The sequence below is a fragment of the Rhinopithecus bieti genome, unplaced genomic scaffold, assembly GCF_001698545.2.
Source record: "Rhinopithecus bieti isolate Rb0 unplaced genomic scaffold, ASM169854v2 scaffold_26813, whole genome shotgun sequence".
NCBI classification, from domain to species: Eukaryota; Metazoa; Chordata; class Mammalia; order Primates; family Cercopithecidae; genus Rhinopithecus; species Rhinopithecus bieti.
Window position 1 is genome coordinate 1,198,851 of NW_016812144.1, and position 19,015 is coordinate 1,217,865.

At 47.0% G+C, this 19,015-nt stretch overlaps 2 protein-coding genes across 3 annotated transcripts in view; one reads left to right on the plus strand and one right to left on the minus strand.

The window, feature by feature from the left end:
* ATPAF2 (ATP synthase mitochondrial F1 complex assembly factor 2) overlaps positions 1–7,163 on the minus strand; it is a 22,441-nt gene extending 15,278 nt beyond the window's left edge. Inside the window, exons 1-2 of one of the 2 annotated variants that reach the window (XM_017895620.1) lie at positions 7,078–7,163; positions 6,242–6,411 (exon numbers count right to left, since the gene is read on the minus strand). In XM_017895620.1, coding sequence (XP_017751109.1) covers positions 6,242–6,374 — 133 coding nt within the window. In that variant the 5' untranslated portion in view covers positions 6,375–6,411; positions 7,078–7,163. Of the gene's footprint in view, positions 1–6,241; positions 6,572–7,077 lie in introns of those variants that run through there. The other variant, XM_017895619.1, reaches the window with a different exon arrangement.
* GID4 (GID complex subunit 4 homolog) overlaps positions 6,608–19,015 on the plus strand; it is a 26,179-nt gene continuing 13,771 nt past the window's right edge. The window contains exons 1-2 of the mRNA XM_017895566.1: positions 6,608–7,252; positions 12,722–12,844. Coding sequence (XP_017751055.1) covers positions 6,815–7,252; positions 12,722–12,844 — 561 coding nt within the window. The 5' untranslated portion in view covers positions 6,608–6,814. The remainder of the gene's footprint in view (positions 7,253–12,721; positions 12,845–19,015) is intronic.

Genomic DNA, 19,015 nt, shown 5'->3' on the forward strand with positions numbered 1-19,015 from the left:
ATGGGACATGTGCAAAGCTCATCTCTGCACCCTCCAGCCGCTTACTGTGTAGTAGGAATACAGACCACTAAACCAGGTAAACAATAAGGTGATTTCTGTGATGGGGCAGGCAAGTGGAATGATTAGTCAGAATTAGATTGCAACTTGAAGGTGAGGCAGGAGGTACCAAACTTTATGATTGATTCAATTTTTTTTTTTTTTTTTGCAGAGGGGGCTGTGGAAGTAGTTTCCAGAAGAAGAAACCGGTTGCATGAAGGACCAAGGCTTCGAGACAGCATTTGTGGACTAGACAGATGGTCAGAAGGAGAATACAAGATTCTCTACGATGCTAGAGAGGGCAATGGGGCCACATCTGGGGGACATGTAGATCACTGCAAAGACAGCAAAGGGAACCAAGTAAAGGCTCCACATAGGCACACAAGAACATGATCTGGGGCCAGGCGTTGTGGCTCATGCCTGTAATCCCAGAACTTTGTGAGGCCGAGGGGGACAGATCACTTGAAGCCAGGAGGTCGACAGCAGCCTGGCTAACATGGTGAAATCCTGTCTCTACAAAAAATAAAAAAAATTAGCAAGGCATGGTGGTGCCTGCCTGTAATCCCAGCTACTCAGGAGGTTGAAAATCAGTTGAACCCAGGAGGCGGAGGTTGTAGCAAACCAAGATTGTGCCACTGCACTCCAGCCAGGGTGACAGAGAGAAACTCTGTCTCAGAAAAAAAAAAAAAACGAACACGATCTGGACAATTCATTTGGGGGATCCATGTTCCCCAACAATATCACATAAGACAAAATGTGAGACCACCAGAAACCCATGAAGCTCCCATGTTCTCAGTGAATACAGGGTTAACAGACATCAATGGGAACCCTGTCTTTAAACATGAAAAAAAATCAGCCTAGCTTCGTAGGATCAAGCAGAACTGGCCTTCTCTTTAGAAAGATTACCAGCCTCAGGAACCACAACTCCCACAGTGCACCAAGAAGAGGAAGTACTGGTTTCAGAGCTGTCTCAATGCCTTTATCTTTTAAAACAGTGCCATCTGGTGGGCCTTAAACCTTAAAGGTGAAATTCTACCTCCAGGTCCATCTGTAATCCTAGGGCGGCTCTAACCAACTCTTTTCAGGTATCAAAATTCTTCAGCCCAAATACATAAAGAACTCTTACGACTCAATAACAAAAAGACAAATAGGCTGGGCATGGTGGCTCACGCCTGTAATCCCAGCACTTTGGCTGGCTGAGGCAGGTGGATCGCTTCAGTCCAAGAGTTCAAGACCAGCTTGAGCAACATGGCAAAACCCCATCTCTACAAAAATACAAAAATTAGCCAGGCATGGTGGTGCACGCCTGTAGTCCCAGCTACTCAGGAGGCTGAAGTGGGAGGATCACCTGAACCTGGGAGGTTGAGGCTGCAGTGAGCCATGAACATTAGCCTAGGCAACAGACCAAGGCCCTGTCTCAAAAACAACAACAAATAACCCAATTTAAAAATGTTCAAGTCTGAGAGACATAGGTGGGAAGATCGCTTGATTCCAGGAGTTTGAGACCGGCCTGGACAACATAGCAAGACCCTGTCTGTACAAAAAAATTTAAAAATTAGCTGGGCATGGTGGCACACACCTGTAGTTTCCAGCTACTTTGGAGGCTGAGGTGTGAGGCTCACTTGAGCCCAGGAGGTTGCGGCTGCAGTGAGCTGTGACTATGCCACTTGCACTACAGCCTGGGTGACAAAGCAAGAGCCCCTCTCTTTAAAAAAACCATGGTCAAGGGATCTGAATAGACGTTTCTTCAAAGAAAATATAAAAACAGCCATTAAGCACGTGAAAAGATACTCAACATAATTCATCAGAGAAATGCAAATCAAAACCACAATGAGATACCACTTCAAACCCTTTAGGACAGCTATAATAAAAAAGACAACAACAAGTGTTGTTGAGATGTAGAGAAACTGGACTCCTCAAACACTGCTGGTGGAAATGTGAAATGGCACAGCCACCTTGGAAAACAGTCTGGCAGATCCTCCAAAAGTTAAACAGAGTTACCTTTGACCCAATAATTCTACTCTTAGGTATATACCCAAGAGAAATGAAAACATATATCCACACAAAAACTTGTACATGAATGTTCTTGGTAGTGTTATTCATATTAGCCAAAAGGTAGAAACAACCCTGTGTCCACCAATGGATGAATGGATAAGTGAAATGTGGCATAGTTACATATACAATGGAATATCGTTTGGCAATAAAGAAGAATGGAGTGGGCCGGGTGCGGTGGCTCATGCCTGTAATCCCAGCACTTTCGGAGGCCGAGGCGGGTGGATCACAAGGTCAGGACATCAAGACCATCCTGGCTAACACGGTGAAACCCCGTCTCTACTAAAAATATAAAAAATTAGCCGGGCGCGGTGGCAGGCACCTGTGGTCCCAGCTACCCAGGAGGCTGAGGCAGGAGAATGGTATGAACCCGGGAGGCGGAGCTTGCAGTGAGCCGAGATGGCACCACTGTACTCCAGCCTGGGCGACAGAGCGAGACTCTGTCTCAAAAAAAAAAAAAAAAAAGAATGGAGTATTGATACATGATACAAGGTAGATAAAATTTTAAAACGTTTAGGTGTGGTGGCTTACTCCTGTAATCCCAGCACTCTGGGAGGCCGAAGCAGGAGGATCACTTGAGGCCAGGAGTTTAAGGCCAGCCTGAGCAAGACCCCATCTCTACAAAACACTAAAACACTAATTGGGCATGGTGGTATGTGCCTGTAGTCCTAGCTACTTGGGAGGCTGAGGCAGGAAGATCACTTGAGCCCAGTAGTTTGAGGTTACAGTGATCTGTGATCGTACCACTACACTCCAGCCTGGGCAACAGAATGAGACCCAATCTCTTTAAAACAAACAAACAAACAAACTTTAAAACATTATGCTAAGTGAAAAAGTCAGTCAAAAAAGACCACACTCTATTTCTATGAAATGCCCCAAACAGGGAAATCTATAAAAGAACAAAGGAAAGTAGTAGTTGCCAAGGCATGGAAGGAGTAAGAATGACAGCTGAAGGGTGCAGGTTTCTTTTAGGGGTGATAAAAATGTTCTAAAATTGATTGTGGCAATGGCTGTACAATTCTATAAATATACTAAAAACTATTATATTTACACTTCAAGTAAATGAATTGTATAGCAAGTATATATCTCAATAAAGCTGTTTAAAAAAATCCTTCAGGCCAAATGTACAACATTTAGTAAAATTTTTCTGCAAAGAATCAGATAGTAAATATTCTAAGTTTTGCAAGCCATACAATATCTGTTCCAACTATTCAACTCTGCCACTGTAGTGAAACTAGCCATATATGATATGGAAATGAATGTATGTGGCTGTGTTCCAATAAAACTCTACTTACAAAAACAGGTGGCAGGCTGGACCCTGATCTACAGACTACATAATATCCCTCAATCCACACCACTATTCTATGAGAATGACAAGGCAGCTAATGCCTTGGAGGTGATAGAGAAGCTAAATGTCTTGTCTAGGTGACAGACAACTGGTAAATAGCATTGACAAGACTTCTAGTCTTGACTTCATCAGGCAGTCGCATTTAGCCAGATATGCTGAATAGATAGGTTTCTCCAGAACACCTCCCACTCTGGGAGTCAATAGACCTCTGATAAGCTGGTGCAGAACTAAACTGCCACAACAACCTCACAGAGGTCTTCTTGTTGCAATATCTCCTCCTCCAACACCTCAGTGACCCTTTCCTAAACTCCTCCTCTCCCTCTGATAACCTTCAATGGCATGGCCATTCCTAAGTGGCCAAGTTCAATCAGCTTGCTGACTGAAGTGTTCATTGAGAAGAACCCACTGGGGTTTAATCTTCTACTACTCCAAACATGCACAAGTATCTCACAACTGGTAATGTCTTTAAAGAGCACACATGGGCCTGATTTCTGCACCTCCCTCCTCATTCATTCATTCCTATTTTCTTTCACATTTGACTGCCTATCATGTGCCAGGTACTTCCAAGAGCCTAAACTAGTAAGTTTAGGTACTACTTACCATGTGCCATGTAATTCCAAGAGCCTAACTAGTAAGTTTAGGCTTTTTAGAAAGGAAAAGAAGGCAGTAGATCAAGTGCCACCATTATGTAAAGTGAGCATCCACTAATCTAAATTAACCCTTTGTGGTCGGGCGTGGTGGCTTACGCCTATAATCCCAGCAGTTTGGGAGGCTGAGGTGGGAGGATCACCTGAGGTCAGGAGTTCATGACCAGTCTGGCCAACATGGTGAAACCCCATCTCTACTAAAAATACAAAATTAGCCTGGTGTGGTGGTGGACACCTGTAATCCCAGCTACTTGGGAGGCTGAGGCAGGAGACTTGCTTGAATCTAGGAGGCGGAGGTTGCAGTGAGTCAAGGTTGCGCCATTGCACTCTAGCCTGGGTGACAAGTGCAAAATTCCATCTCAAAATAAATAAAAATATATATATATACACACACACATGAAAAAATTAATTAACCCTTTGCTTTTTGCCAACTTGGTGAACTCCTGAATGTGTCCCATTTGCTATGCCTCCCTGGGATGCCCTTCCTTCCTCTTCTTTACTGGCCCTTCATGGCCCATTTCCAGGCCCTTCCCCTGAGTCCTACAGGTGAAACTTCAGCTCCCTGCTGCATCCAGCCCCCTTCCCCATTTCTATAAAGTTATAGAACTTGGCCAGGTGCAGTGACTCATACCTGTAATCCCTGCACTTTGAGAGGCCGAGGCGGGCAGATCACAAGGTCAGGAGTTCGAGACCAGTCTGGCCAATATAAACCCTATCTCTACTAAAAATACAAAAATTAGCCGGGCATGGTGGCAGATGCCTGTAGTCCCAGCTACTCGGGAGGCTAAGACCAGAGAATCACTTGAACCTGGGAGGCAGAGCTTGCAGTGAGCCGAGATCGCGCCACTGCACTCCAGCCTCCACGACAGAGTGAGACTCCGTCTCAAAAAAAAAAAAGAAAAGAGAAGAAAAGAAACAAACAAACAAAAAAAAGAACTTGACAGCCAGAAAGATCCTCAAAGACAACCTAGTACTTCAACTCATGGAGAAAAATGAGGAAGTAGTTGCATGCCCAAGATCACACAGACCTCAGAGGTTTTGCCAGTATCAGATCCTAGATTTGCACTCCTGCCACAATGCCAAACTGTCTGTGAAGTTCTGGAGTTTCTAAAGCAGGCAGTGTTAGGTAAAAGTCCCTCATACCTTGCTGTCACCCTGGACATGTTCTAGATACCCAACACTCTCCCACCTTCTTGCTGAACTCCTACTCATCTATTATGGCTCAGCTTAAATGCCCTTTCACCCAAGACCCATTCTAAACCCTGAACAGCCCCAAGATGGGAGCAGGTGATTCTCCGTGTTTTCACAGCTTCTTTGTATGTCCCTTATCAGGATATTATAACCTTTTGCACTCAACAGTGAACATCATTCAGGTGGGCCTTTTTCTTCTTTAACTGAGCTTCTCTACCAATACATACAAGTGGGTCTTAAAGACTACCGTGTCTCCTGCCTCCAGCACTATAAAACTAACTGAATGGTGGGAGGGTGTTGCTGCTTTTCATTCACTGAAATGAATCATTCTCACTCTTACCCTAACACCACTCACCATCAGCAATGAAAGAGCCACTACTTCTGAGCTTCATCAGAGTTGGAGGTGGAGGTGACTCCACAGTCAAAGGTGGAGGTGTCAATTTCTATTTAGCAGAGAAGGCTGCAGATGGCAGAGGTTGTGGTAGGAGGGAAAGTCAGGAAACCTGCAGCTGAAGTGCCCAGGATGGAGGAATGAAGGTCCAGGTTCTAGGTCCCTTCTGTGCAGGTATTGTGTTGGGCAGTGGAGACACGGAAAGCAGTCAGACACCACAAATCTCTGAGAGTCTGTCTGTAACCTAGGCGAAGTCCTGATTCAGAGCCCAAACTTCCCCTTTTGAAAACAAGGATGACACCTGCTTTCCTTATTAAAGGGAGGGCAGCCATAAGCTTTGAGAAAAGCTGCACAGGCCAAATATCAATTACTGTATCGTGCGTGACTCGCTGTTCCCTCTCGGGTCGTCTGCCCTTGTCTGGGCTTCACTTTCTCATCTGTAAAAAGACTTGACCGGCTTGCATAACCTCATGAGCCTGAACTCTGCCTCAGTCACCTCGCTTTGCACAGCCGAAGTCCGAAGCCCACCTTACCCCAGCCGGCCCCTACCCAAAAGAGAGCGTGTCATAGTCTTACCTGTTGGCGGGGCGTAAGCCCGGGCTGGAGACGGGATGGTTGGCCCCGGACTCATAGAAGCGCAGAGGCCACCCGCAGGCCGATTCAGGAGACGGCGTCCCCCGTCCCGCAGCCGGAGGCAGCTCCTCCACATCGCGCCCGAGGGTCTGGGAAGATGCGCGACGCGAAACCTGGAGTAGGAAACACAGAGCGAAGAGACCCCCACAACCGCACGTTCGGGCTGTACGGAAACCTCTCACCGCTTCCTCCAAGCCCTCAGCCTCCCTTGGACGCCGCCATCTTCCGCATGACACCAACGGCGCGCCGTCGCCTTCGCAAACCTCCTGCGCACATCCCCAGTCAATCAGCATCACAAACGCACCTCGCCCCGCCCCCTCCACGCCTCGCCTCGGCGAGGAGACTACAAGTCCCAGCGGGCCGCTCTCGCACCCCGCCACGTGTTTTCTCCTCCCGCCAATGGGCGGAAGCGCCGCGTGAGCCTGCTCCCGCCCCCGCGGCTCGCCCCAGCCAATCGGAAGGGGCGGGGTGTGTGTGTGCGTGTGTGAGTGTGTCTGTGAGTGTCTGTGTGTGTGTATGTGTGCGCGAGGGCAAGTCGGGAGGGGGACCCAGCTCAGGACTGGGAGGCCCTGCTCGCAGGTCCCTGGGTCCCGGTGGCGGCCAGAGCGCTTGGTCCGCAGGCAGCGGGCGGGTGGTCGCCCCTCCCGCCCCCACCCCGCGCGTGCGCGCCCCGGCCTCTCCCTCCCCGCCACCCTCCTCGGCTCCCGCGCGGCGGCGGCGGTTCCTCTCCCACTCCCCCCAGCCCTGGCTCCGGGGGACCCCGCGATGCCCGTCCGCACCGAGTGTCCCCCGCCGGCCGGTGCCTCGGCTGCCTCCGCGGCCTCACTCATCCCGCCGCCGCCCATCAACACCCAGCAGCCCGGCGTGGCCACCAGTCTGCTCTACAGCGGCTCCAAGTTCCGCGGCCACCAGAAGAGCAAGGGGAACTCGTACGACGTAGAGGTGGTGCTGCAGGTGAGCGCCGGGCCGGGCCGGGGCCCGAGGGCCTCCTCGCGGCGCTCACGGGCCGTGCCCGCCTCGGCTCCTCGAGCCCGCAGCCGCGGAACAGGCCCTCGCCGCCGGGGCCTCCTGCACCCGGCACTTCCCACCCGGGACCTGCCCAGCCTGTGTCTCACACTCTCCGAGCCCCAGCCCTGACCCTGCCCCTTCGGACCCGGAGCCCGTCGTGACCGGCTCCTGGCGGACCCCGAACACTCCCAGACTTGAAGCCCGTGACCGGCCCGTCTGGGATCCGGAAGCCCCTCATGACTAGGGAAAGGCCTGGGTCCTTCCTGCCCATGACCTGTCGTCCCTAGATTAGGGACTGCCACCAGCACTTTTCAGACCCTGAAGAACTCTCCATTGGTTTCACCAGACTCGGGACCCTCCCCGTGTCTGGGCCCATGTCAGATTCTCTCAGACCTGAGACATGCCCTCCTGCCCCTTCCTCAGTCCCAGGAATCCACAGACCCTGGGGTCTTCCTGCTCCTGAGATCTCCTTAGGAGGGCTTCATCAGACCCCCAGACGGGGGATCGTCTAACCCACAACTGACTGGTCAGGTCCTGGCCCCACCTCAAGACCAGGCACTCACTCCCTGCTGCTCACAGTCTGCTGGGATGTTGCCTCCGGGGTCCCCTGTTCCACTCACTGCTTCTGTCTCTTAATGGTCCAGGCACCCAACTCCTTCCAGCTTCTCTACCCCCAGGCCTCCTGCCCCTGCTGTGGGACCACTTGCGGTCTTTTCCCAGTGTTCCTGGCCTCTATCCAGACTTCCCCATCCCATACCTTCGTCTTGCCCGATCCTGGTTCCAGGGGACCCTCTTTCCTATTCTTAAGTGTTCTCAGCACAGGCACAGGGCTTCCTCTCAGTCTCTGGTACCCACGTACTGGGAAATCTAACTCACCCAATTTTAGTTCATGTCCAGTCGCCTCCCCCCATTTGACCTGGATTCCTGAATACCTGCTGCCAGTCCCTGATCAGCTTCGGAAGTACAGCTTCACCTGTCTCTTCATGGTCCCACACCTCACTCCTCTCAGGCTTGACACTTTTTGCCAGCTGAAATGGAGTAGCAGTGGTGAATACTCTTTTTTTTTTTTTTTTTTTTGGAGACGGAGTCTCGCTCTGTCGCCCGGGCTGGAGTGCAGTGGCCGGATCTCAGCTAGCCGGGACTACAGGCGCCCGCCACATCGCCCAGCTAGTTTTTTGTATTTTTTAGTAGAGACGGGGTTTCACCGGGTTAGCCAGGATGGTCTCGATCTCCTGACCTCGTGATCCGCCCGTCTCGGCCTCCCAAAGTGCTGGGATTGCAGGCTTGAGCCACTGTGAATACTCCCTTTTTATCTCCCTTCCCTACTAAACTCTTCCTCCTCTATACCTACGCCTGCCTGCCCCAGGACCCCTTTCCCCTTTCCTTTGCCCTTTTTTCCTTAGTCTGACACCTCGTCTGCCAGGCTGTTCCCAGAAGCCCCTCCAAACACCTGTCCCTCTGAAAGGCACTGTGTGCTGCCCCACTGCCCCCCTCCCTGCCCGCGGGTGTGAGGGTGGAACGTACTGTATATCTGTTCCTCAAGCTCTCCTTTTGGTCATTTAAAACAAAGCTTAGTTTCATTTCTGAAGAGTAGGTTTCCCATCCAAAAGACAATGAGAGTCCCTTTTCTTTCTGCTAACTGCAGAGCACTCATCACTCTTTTATTCTCATATTGCTTTGTGGGAATAAATCGTTTTCTCTGCTTACTTGAAACAGCATCGTCATGTTAATCATATCTTTGGGCTGTAAAGTTCTATCATGAGCCATGATATTTATTATAATGGAAAACGATTGTGGCTGAAATATTTTGTCTTCATAACTGTATGCCTAATGCAGTGATCCTCTTCTCTTTTTCTTAAAATGTGAGAGCCGAGTATGAAGGTACGGGGGTTTTTTGGTTTATTTTACACCTAATCATAGAATTTTGGAGGTGAGATCCCTGGGTGGGTCACATTTGGGATGATCATGGATTTGTCCCTGTTGCTCAGTTTGATGGTTTCTGATGTAGTAGGGGACAACTGGCAGGATAGCCAGGCATCAAAGGGGAGTCTGCTTTGGCTACTGCAGCAACTGCTGCCTTTCTGTCATTAAGGTGTCACTTCTGAGCTCCTTTCAGAAGAATCATGAACCAGTGGAAGCTGTGGTTGAGTTGGGGCAGGGCTGATAGGTCTCAGGCAGCCCAGAGCAGAAACCTGGTGGATGACTGGGAGCTACTTGAGTAGGATGTCTGATGGTGGGGGTGGTGGTCATGCCAATGAATGCTGCCCTACATCTGGATTGGTGAGCTGCTTGGTCATCATCACAACTAGTCAGTGGCATGTGAATTGCCCCATCATCTGGTTTTTCAGCCAGGACTAGTTTGTCAGACACAGCCTTCTTAGACTTACTTCTGCCTTTTATAACTCAGCTTCTTTTTGTTTCTTTTTATTTGTTTTCTTTCTTTTTGTATCTTTATTTAGATACAATTCACTTATTTAAAGAGTACAATTCAATAGTTCTTAGTATATTCACAGTTGTTTAACCACCACCACAACCTAATTTTAGAATATTTTTGTCACCCGAAAAGGAAACCTTGTAACCCTTAGCTATAACCCCCCTTCCAATGCTAGGCAACTGCTCATCTATTTTTGTTGTTGTTTGTCTATTCTGGACATTTCATATAATCATATAGTATTTGTCCGTTTGAGATTGGCTTCTTTCACTTACATAATGTCCTCGAGGTTCATCCATATCGTAATATGTATCAGCACTTATATTGCATTGTTCATTGTAACAATTGTCCATTGAATGAATATACAGTATTTTGTTTATCCAGTGATCAGTTGATAGACATTTGGGTTGTTTCCACTTCTGGCTACTATGAATAATACTGCTATGTACATTTATGTACAAGTTTTTATGTGGAGTATATTTCATTTCTGTAGATAACTACCTGGGAGTGGAATTGCTGGGTCACATGGTAACTCTGTTTTAACATTTTGAGAAACTGCCCCTGCATTGTTTTACATTTCCACCAGCAGTGGGTGAGGGTTCCAGTTTCTCTGCATCCTCGCCAACACTCACTGTTCATCTTTTTTATTGTAGCCGTCCTAGTGTTTTTGAAGTGGTCTCTCATTGTAGTCTTGATTTGAATTTCTATAATTACTGTGATGTTGTGCATCTTTTCATGTGTTTTTTGTGTTGTTGTTGTTGTTGTTGTTGTTTTGGAGCATTTTCTTTTTTGTGATTCTAGTTTAAAGAGTTCCTCAAAGCTTTGTGAGTTTCTGACTGGGTCTCCTCTCCACCCCCAACTTACTGTGACTCCTCTTTCCTCCTCTGCCATCTAAGAAGCCAGCAGTAGAAGGGAGGCCTGGTCGCTGTGAAAGGAATATTTAAAAGAGCAGCCATTGGACACAGCTGTGCTGTGAGACCTTCTTGCTAAACATGTGCCCTGTTATCTTTCTTGAGATGCTCGCCTGCCGTTTGGCAAAAGCTGTATGCGTTGTGGTGTGTTTGAGTTCACCAACCATTATCAAGATCAATTTGGGCAGAAATACAGAGACACTTGGTTGAATGGAGGCCAAGCTGAAATTCTGATTCTTGAGGATGTGATAATCCATGCAAAATGTTCGCCAATTTACATTTCAATTTTTAATCTTATTAGCAAGTATTCTTGCCACCTGATACCCTTTCCAGCAGCTGCGAAACCCCAAACTATATTGAATTCAATGAGAATTGCATACATGAAAGTTAAAGACTCAGGTTAGAATTATGTGTCCTTTAATAAAAGTTATTTGCTGAACCATGTTAGTGTGGATTAGCTGTTTTATATAATGTCCAATGCCAAGGTTAGCAAATGAGGATATTTACAATGCTTTGGCAGTTTTCACAGGGAATACCTTTGTCACCAGCACCAAACTGTGAAGGCACTTTGGCTTCATTGAAGTTCGTTTGCTTTGGTACTGACATCATCTGGTTGACTAAGTTCATTACAGTTTTTAAGCATGGCTTACTATTTGATTTATGGTATAATTGGAAGTAATCAAGTTCACAAATGTGATAAATGCCACAAAACTATTCTAATTTCTTGAAATAAGACCTCACTTAACATTAAAATCTCAGTGTACCGCAGGTACCCTTGTACTTGGTTTGCTTTAATTCAAGGGTTTAACTTGTAAGTGAATCCAATTGTCATGAAATCTGAAACTCCCTATTCAGAACAAGTCTGTATAGATTTGAGTGAAATCTCACATCAGGAGGAGTTTTGAGGTGACGTGGCTTCAGGTTGGTTAATTCAGAGGCCTACGATGGGCCCAGTTTTTTCCATCTTTCTATACTACCATCCTCAGCATTTCCTGGCCTATTTCTCACCTGCTGTCTACATGTCTGCCCCAGGACTGGGCACTCCATGCAGATACTGTCACCACCAGGAGACAAAAAAGCCATTTCTTCCTCATGCGCCTCTTCAAAAGCCAGGGATTTTTCACAGATGCACCCAGGAGACTTACACATCTGATGGGCCAGAAATGGGTCACTCACCCCTAAACACATGACTTGCAAGGGGATGGGGACACCTGTGTGCCTTAGATCCATCAGGTTGACCAAGTCTTATGTGGTAGGTAGGTATCAGAGCAAAAACTGGGCCCTGCCAGCATGAAAAAGGAGGAAATTGGTTGTTGGGTATGTATCCGGCAGTGTCTCAGCAACCAGTAATTGGTGACTGCTAAATCTCACAGTCTACTATGTCTGTTATTTCTATTTATTTTAGGCTCTTGACTCTTTTCATTGAGAAACACAGCATCCATATATAAAATGCACAGAGTGGACATTCACAATATAGTCAGAGTTTTGGTTGGCATTTTGGTTCATAACTGAAGTTTATACCATATAAGTCTTTATAGGATGCCATTTCTGAACAATCTGCCCATTTCATAAAGAAATAATGCAGGATGATATTTAGTGTAAAAACTAGAAGAGGAGCAAACCTCCTAGAACAATGAGCAACACAGAAATAGAAAAAGGCTTGAAAGACATTAGAAAGGCAGTCAAGCCTGAGGTTAGGGATGACACCATGTATACAGGCAGAGACAGAGACCCTGTGCCCAGCAATGCTCAAGGTCTCTAGGTGACCGGGAGGCATGTGTTGAAGATAGGATAGAAAATGAATTTGAGTGGGCACCCCATTCCAGAAAGGCACTTCAGTCTCAAGATATTCAGCTAAAGGAAGTTGAGAGGGTCTTGGGATCACTTTGCTTCAGCAGAACAGGCATGTGTGTAGGGAGAACTTCTCAAGATCCCAGAGGCTGGATGAGCCTTGGGCTGCGCCGGGTGTTCACTGACCACCAGTCTGGCCTCACAGGATTTCCGGAGTACCCTCCTGCATGTCCCCTAGTAAGTTTATCTATTTGTAACAGGCTGCGTATCCTTTCTTTTCAGCACGTGGACACGGGGAACTCTTACCTTTGTGGGTACTTGAAGATTAAAGGCCTTACTGAGGTAAGTACTCACACGAACCAGTGCTGGAAAGTCCGTGGTGTGAGGCTCCGCAGGCTCACTGGGGTTAAGGGCAGGCGGTCTCAACTCTTTGAGGCCTAATTAAAGCAGACTACTCCTGAGCATTGCTACTGTATAGGGAACATAAAGCAGGCAGTTTCAGAGTGTCCTGTTGAGAAGTGTACAGATTCACAAATCTTTTAAAGAAAAGTTTATAAGTACGTCAAAATTGTCGCAACCAACACTATTGATTTTATTTTTAATCCTTTTGGGGGAAAAATAATAAGAATATAGCTACCACCCTCATCATAAGTTTAACAGTTTCTGAGATAAGCATCAGTCCTATAAAAAACGAGATTTTAAGTTCCTTAAACCTCTTAGTTCATAGGAACAATGAAAAGTTACTGTCTAGGCGCAGTGGCTCGTGCCTGTAATCCCAACACTTTGAGAGTCCGAGGCATGCAGATCACTTGAGGTAGGGAGACCAACCTGGCCAACATGGTGAAACCCCATCTCTACTAAACATACAAAAAAAAAAAAATTAGCCAGGCCTGGTAGCACGGACCTATGGTTCCAACTACTTGGGAGGCTAAGACACAGAGAATCACTTGAACCAGAGAGGCAGAGGTTGCAGTGAGCCAAGATCACACCACTGCACTCCAACCTGGGCAACAGAGCAAGACCCTGTCTCAAAAAAAAAAAGGGAAAGTGACCATCTCGTTTCCAGCAGAAGTATCTGTTGTGCAGAGTATTTTCTTTTCTTTGAAGCAACTTTTTTTTTTTTTTTTTTTTTTTTGAGACAGTTAGCGAGTTGCTGTGTCGCCCAGGCTGGAGTGCAGGTGGGCTGATCTCAGCTCACTGCAAGCTCATGCCTCCCGGGTTCAACCGCCCATTCTCCTCTGCCTCAGCCTCCTGTAGTAGGACTGAGCACGACACGGCCGCCCGCCACCCCACGCCGGCCTAATTTTTGTATTTTTAAGTAGAGACGGGTTTCACTGTGGTCTCCGTCTCCTGACCTTGTGATCCGCCCGCCTCGCCGCCTCCAAAAGTGCTGGATTACACAGCTGGCAGACCTCCTGGGACTTTAGAAAGCAAGGAGGAGCATCCTTTCTTTTCCATTAGCAAGGAAACAGGAAGTGGAAGGAGGTAGCTAGACTGGCCCTGTGAATGCTGGGAATACCCAGGCTGGACCTAGCTGCAGGGGGCCTCTGGCCTTTGTCAGCTGTCATGGTCTGATGACCCAGCAGTATTTGGACGGAGTGCTGTGCTGTATGGGACAGTGGAAAAGAACTGGGGTGGCATTCTTCTTCTGCCCCTTCCTCTATCTGTGACCTTTAACTTCTTTCAGTCTTCTCATCTGTGAAATTGAGAATTAAAAATTCCTGCTCCAACCTGGGTGCTGTGGCTCACACCTGTAATCCCAACATTTTGGGAGGTCAAAGCAGGAGGATCACTTGGGGCCAGGAATTCAAGACCAGCCTGGACAGCATAGCAAGACCTTGTCGCTACAAATAATTTTTAAGAAATTAGCCAGGCATGGTGGTGTGTGCCTGTAGTCCTAGCTACTCGGAAGACTGAGGCTGGAGCATCGCTTGAGATAAGGATTTGAAGGCGGCAGTGAGCTGTGATTATGCCTGTGAATAGCCACTGCACTCCAGCCTGGGCAACCTAGGAAGATCCTCTCTCTTTTTTAAAAAAAAGTACTGGGGTCAAGCGTGGTGGCTCACACCTGTAATCCCAGCACTTTGGGAGGCTGAGGTGGGTGGATCACCTGAGGTCAGGAGTTCAAGACCAGCCTGGTCAACATGGTGAAACCTCGTCTTTACTGAAAATATAAAAATTAGCTGGGCGTGGTGGCAGGCGCCTGTAATCCCAGCTACTCAGGAGGCTGAGGCAGGAGGATCGCTTGAACCCAGAAGGTGAAGGTTGCAGTGAGCCGAGATTGCACCATTGCACTCCAGCCTGAGCAACGAGAGCGAAACTTTGTCTCAAAAAAAAAAAAAAGTGCTGCTCTAAGACAATCAGTGGACTTGTTCTGGGGGTAAGGAAAGAGTGTTAGAGAAAATGACAGACTCGAGTATGATACTAATATGTGATTCTCTTATAAAATCCTGACGAGCCTCAGTCTTAAGACAGGTTTCTGGCTCCTGGTTCCTATCTGGTTCTCCTGCTTTTCTGTTAGAAGCTTGACTGAGGATCTCCTAAGAAGTTTGTTGTTGAGACAAAAGGTATTTCTTATTTAACTCGAGAATTGTATCAAATCAAGTAGGAGTAGAAATGATAGCAAAATACAGGATTCCAGCCTTTGTTTTTGTGGTAGGAGAAAAGATACTAAAACAGAATATGCTCAACTCTCAGGTAGCCACATACATTAGTTAAGTGGGTGCAGAACACAAACACTGAATGTCATAAGGAAACCAGCAAGTGTGTAAGGCATTGGAATGTTAACGCTGACTCCAAAACTAGTCATTTGAGTGATAAGAAGCTGCACAAAGGCCGGGCGCGGTGGCTCAAGCCTGTAATCCCAGCACTTTGGGAGGCCGAGACGGGTGGATCACGAGGTCAGGAGATCGAGACCATCCTGGCTAACACGGTGAAACCTCATCTCTACTGAAAAATACAAAAAAAAAAACTAGCCGGGCGAGGTGGCGGGCGCCTGAGGCTGAGGCAGGAGAATGGCGTAAACCCAGGAGGTGGAGCTTGCAGTGAGCTGAGATCCAGCCATTGCACTCTAGCCTGGGTGACAGAGCAAGACTCCGTCTCAAAAAAAAAAAAAAAAAAGAAGGTGCACAGAAATGGTAAGTAGCATTGGAAATCTTGAAGAAGTATACAGAAATGCTAATGGCATTGAGCTCTCCTTTGGGAGCAAGTAGCCCTTCCTTTAGGAAGCCCCTGTCGAGAGCAGCAGTCAGGCTCCTTTGAGGAGGGGCCATTGACAATGGCCCTTCATTGGGGGCTAACCCAAGGGGAGACCTAGGCTCTTAACAGAACCTCTGCAGATGGCGTGGCCTTGATGAACACATACCCTCCCCAGAGTTGCCTGTTCCTGGTCGAGCAATAAATAAACCACATTATGCTGCTGCAGGGGTGTTGAGTTAAAGCAAGTCCTGCTCAGGCCTTAGATGTAGAAGAATTCTTTTTAAATAATGTTTTTTAGTAGCTTTATTGAGATATATTCACATACCATACATTTCACCCTTTTAAAGTATACAGTTCATTGGCTTTTAGTGTATTCACAAAGTTGCACAACTATGTGGTAAATTTTTTTTTTTTTTTTGAGATGGAGTCTCACTTAGTCGCCCAGACTGGAGTGCAGTGGCGTGATCTCGGTTCAGTGCAAGCTCCACCTCCTGGGCTCACGCCATTCTCCTGCCTCAGCCTCCAGAGTAGCTGGGACTACAGGTGCCTGCCACCACGCCTGGCTAAGTTTTTGTATTTTTAGTAACGACAGGGTTTCATTGTACTAGCCAGGATGGTCTCGATCTCCTGACCTCGCGATCCACCCATCTTGGCCTCCCATAGTGCTGGGATTACAGGCATGAGCCACCATGCCTGGCAAAATATCAAATTTTTAATTTAATTAAACTATAATTTGGGTTTTAGTCATAGTAGTTGTCTTCCCCATGTACACAATGTGGAAAAGTATCTACTAAAATGAAGATAAGCCAGGAACAGTGGCTCACGCCTATAATCCCAGCACTTTGGGAGGCTGAGGCAGGTGGATCACCTGAGGTCAGGAGTTCAAGACCGCTTGGACAACATGGTGAAATACCGTCTCTACTAAAAATACAAAAATTAGCTGGGCGTGGTGGTGGGCACCTGTAATCCCAGCTACTCAGGAGGCTGAGGCAGGAGAATCACTTGAACCCGGGAGGCAGAGTTTGTGGACTCCAGCCCGGGCAACAGAGTGAGACTTTGTGTCAAAAAATAAAAAAAAGGAGATAAATGGCCTCTTAGCTACCTCACAAACAAGCACAGCTTTTTTTTTTTTTTTTTTAGTCTTGGGCATACATGTGCAGGTTTGTTATATAGATACATTTATGTCACGGTTTACCTATATAACAGTTGTACAGATTATTTTGTCACCCAGGTACTAAGCCTAGTACTCAATAGTTATTTTTTCTGCTCCTCTCCCTTCTCCCATCCTCTACCCTCAAGTAGGCCCCATTATCTGTTCTTCCCTTCTTTTTTTTTTTTTTTTTTTTTTTTTTTTTGAGATGAAGTCTCGCTCTGTTGCCCAGGCTTGAGTGCAGTGGTGCAATATCCGCTCACTGCAACCTCTGCCTCCCAGGTTCAAGCAGTTCTCCTGCTCAGCTTCCCAGGTAGCATGTACCACCACGCCGGGCTAAATTTTTTTTGTACTTTTGGTGGAGATGGGGTTTCACCATGTTGGCTAGGCTGGTCTCAAAACTCTTGACCTCAGGTGATTTGCCTGCCTCGGCCTCCCAAAGTGCTGGGATTACAGGCGTGAGCCTGTTGTTTCCTTCTTTGTGCCCATGAGTTCTCATCATTTAGCTCCTACTTACAAGGGTGGTATTTGGTTTTCTGTTCCTGCATTAGTTTGCTAAGGATAACAGTCTCTGGCTCTATCCATGTTCATGCAAAAGACATTATCTCATTTCTTTTTATGGCTGTATAGTATTCCTTGGTGTGTATATACCACGTTTTCTTTATCCAATCCGTCATTGATGGGCATTTAAGTTGACCCATGTTTTACTGTTGTGAATAGTGCTACAGTGAACATTTGCATGCATGTGTCTTTATAGTAGAATGATTTATATTCCTCTGGGTATATACCCAATAATGGGATTGCTGGGTCCAATGGTAGTTCTGTTTTTAGCTCTTTGAGGAATTGCCACATTGCAAAACAGAGCTTTAAAGTTTGTTTTCATGCCTTCTGGAAGTGAAATTCTAGAAATGTAAAGAATAAATGTCAAATAACATTCCTTTTGCACTTTTGAGCCATCCGTCAGTCAAGAGAGGCAACCTTTCTGGGGAACCAGCAGCTTTCAGGGGGTACCTGGGAACCCAGCCTTTGGGGGCCTATGGGCAGGCTCCCCATTTACTCATTACTTGGGTTTGGAAGGATTGGAAGCTCCAGCTGAAGTTGTGCTACACTTGTGCTGAACTAGGGAGACGGGGCACACCTACCAAAACTCACAAAAACAAAAGTGCCAGTTTTTGTCATAGTATGAGATTCCTGTGTGTTCCAGAAGTTCCCGTTGACTTATCGGCCAATTGAATGTCAGTCCCCCAGAAGACAGGCCTACATGGAAAGTCGTGGTACCCATCACCAGAGAGTTTTGGGTGAGCCTGGAATCAGTGAGAGGATTAGTTGGGGGACTTAAATGGCTGACAACAGCCAGACCCACCACAGGATGCTCACTCCTGCTTTTGCTGCCTCTCTTACTCATTTCTCGATATCCTTTCTTCTGACATGGTTTTTTTGTCTGCTCTATCAATTACCCCTCATTGGGCTGTAATAAAGTGCTTGAATTTCCTGTTCCTGCTCTGAGAATATTTTATCTTTTCAGTGACTTCTGTACACACTGAATCTCATTTATTAGGTATTTATTTTATTTAATTCTCAAAGTTTGAGGGTGCCCTGTAGTCACCCTGATATACTGCCTAAAGTATGTTTACAAAGAAGTCAGTGCAGAATTACTCATTAGGAAAACTAGTGATTTAAACCGTAAGTGTTTTAATCGTATTAGGACCTTCTCCCCACCCCTCCCTTTTTTAAAAATAGAGACCAGGTCTTACTATGTTGCCCAAGCTGGTCTTGATCTCCTAGGCTCGAGCGATCCTCCTGCCTTGGCCCCCTAAAGTGCTGGCATTACAGTTGTGAGCCACCAGGCTTGGCCTTGTATTAAAACCTCTATCATTTCATCCTGTCCCTTTCAGGGAAATTCAGAAAAAAAGATTAAAGCTTGAAACTCAGAAAAATAATATAAATAGCTTCTAGTTGGCTCATGCCTGTAATCCCAGCACTTTGGGAGGCCGAGGCGGATGGATCATGAGGTTGGGAGTTCAAGACCAGCCTGGCCAACATGGTGAAACCCTGTCTGTACTAAAAATACCAAATTAGCCAGGCATGGTGGCAGGCACCTGTAGTCCCAGCTACTTGGGAAGCTGAGACAGAGAATTGCTTGAATCTGGGAGGCAGAGGTTGCAGTGAGCCAAGATTGTGCCACTGCACTCCAGCCTGGGCGACAGAGGGAGACTCTATCTCAAAAA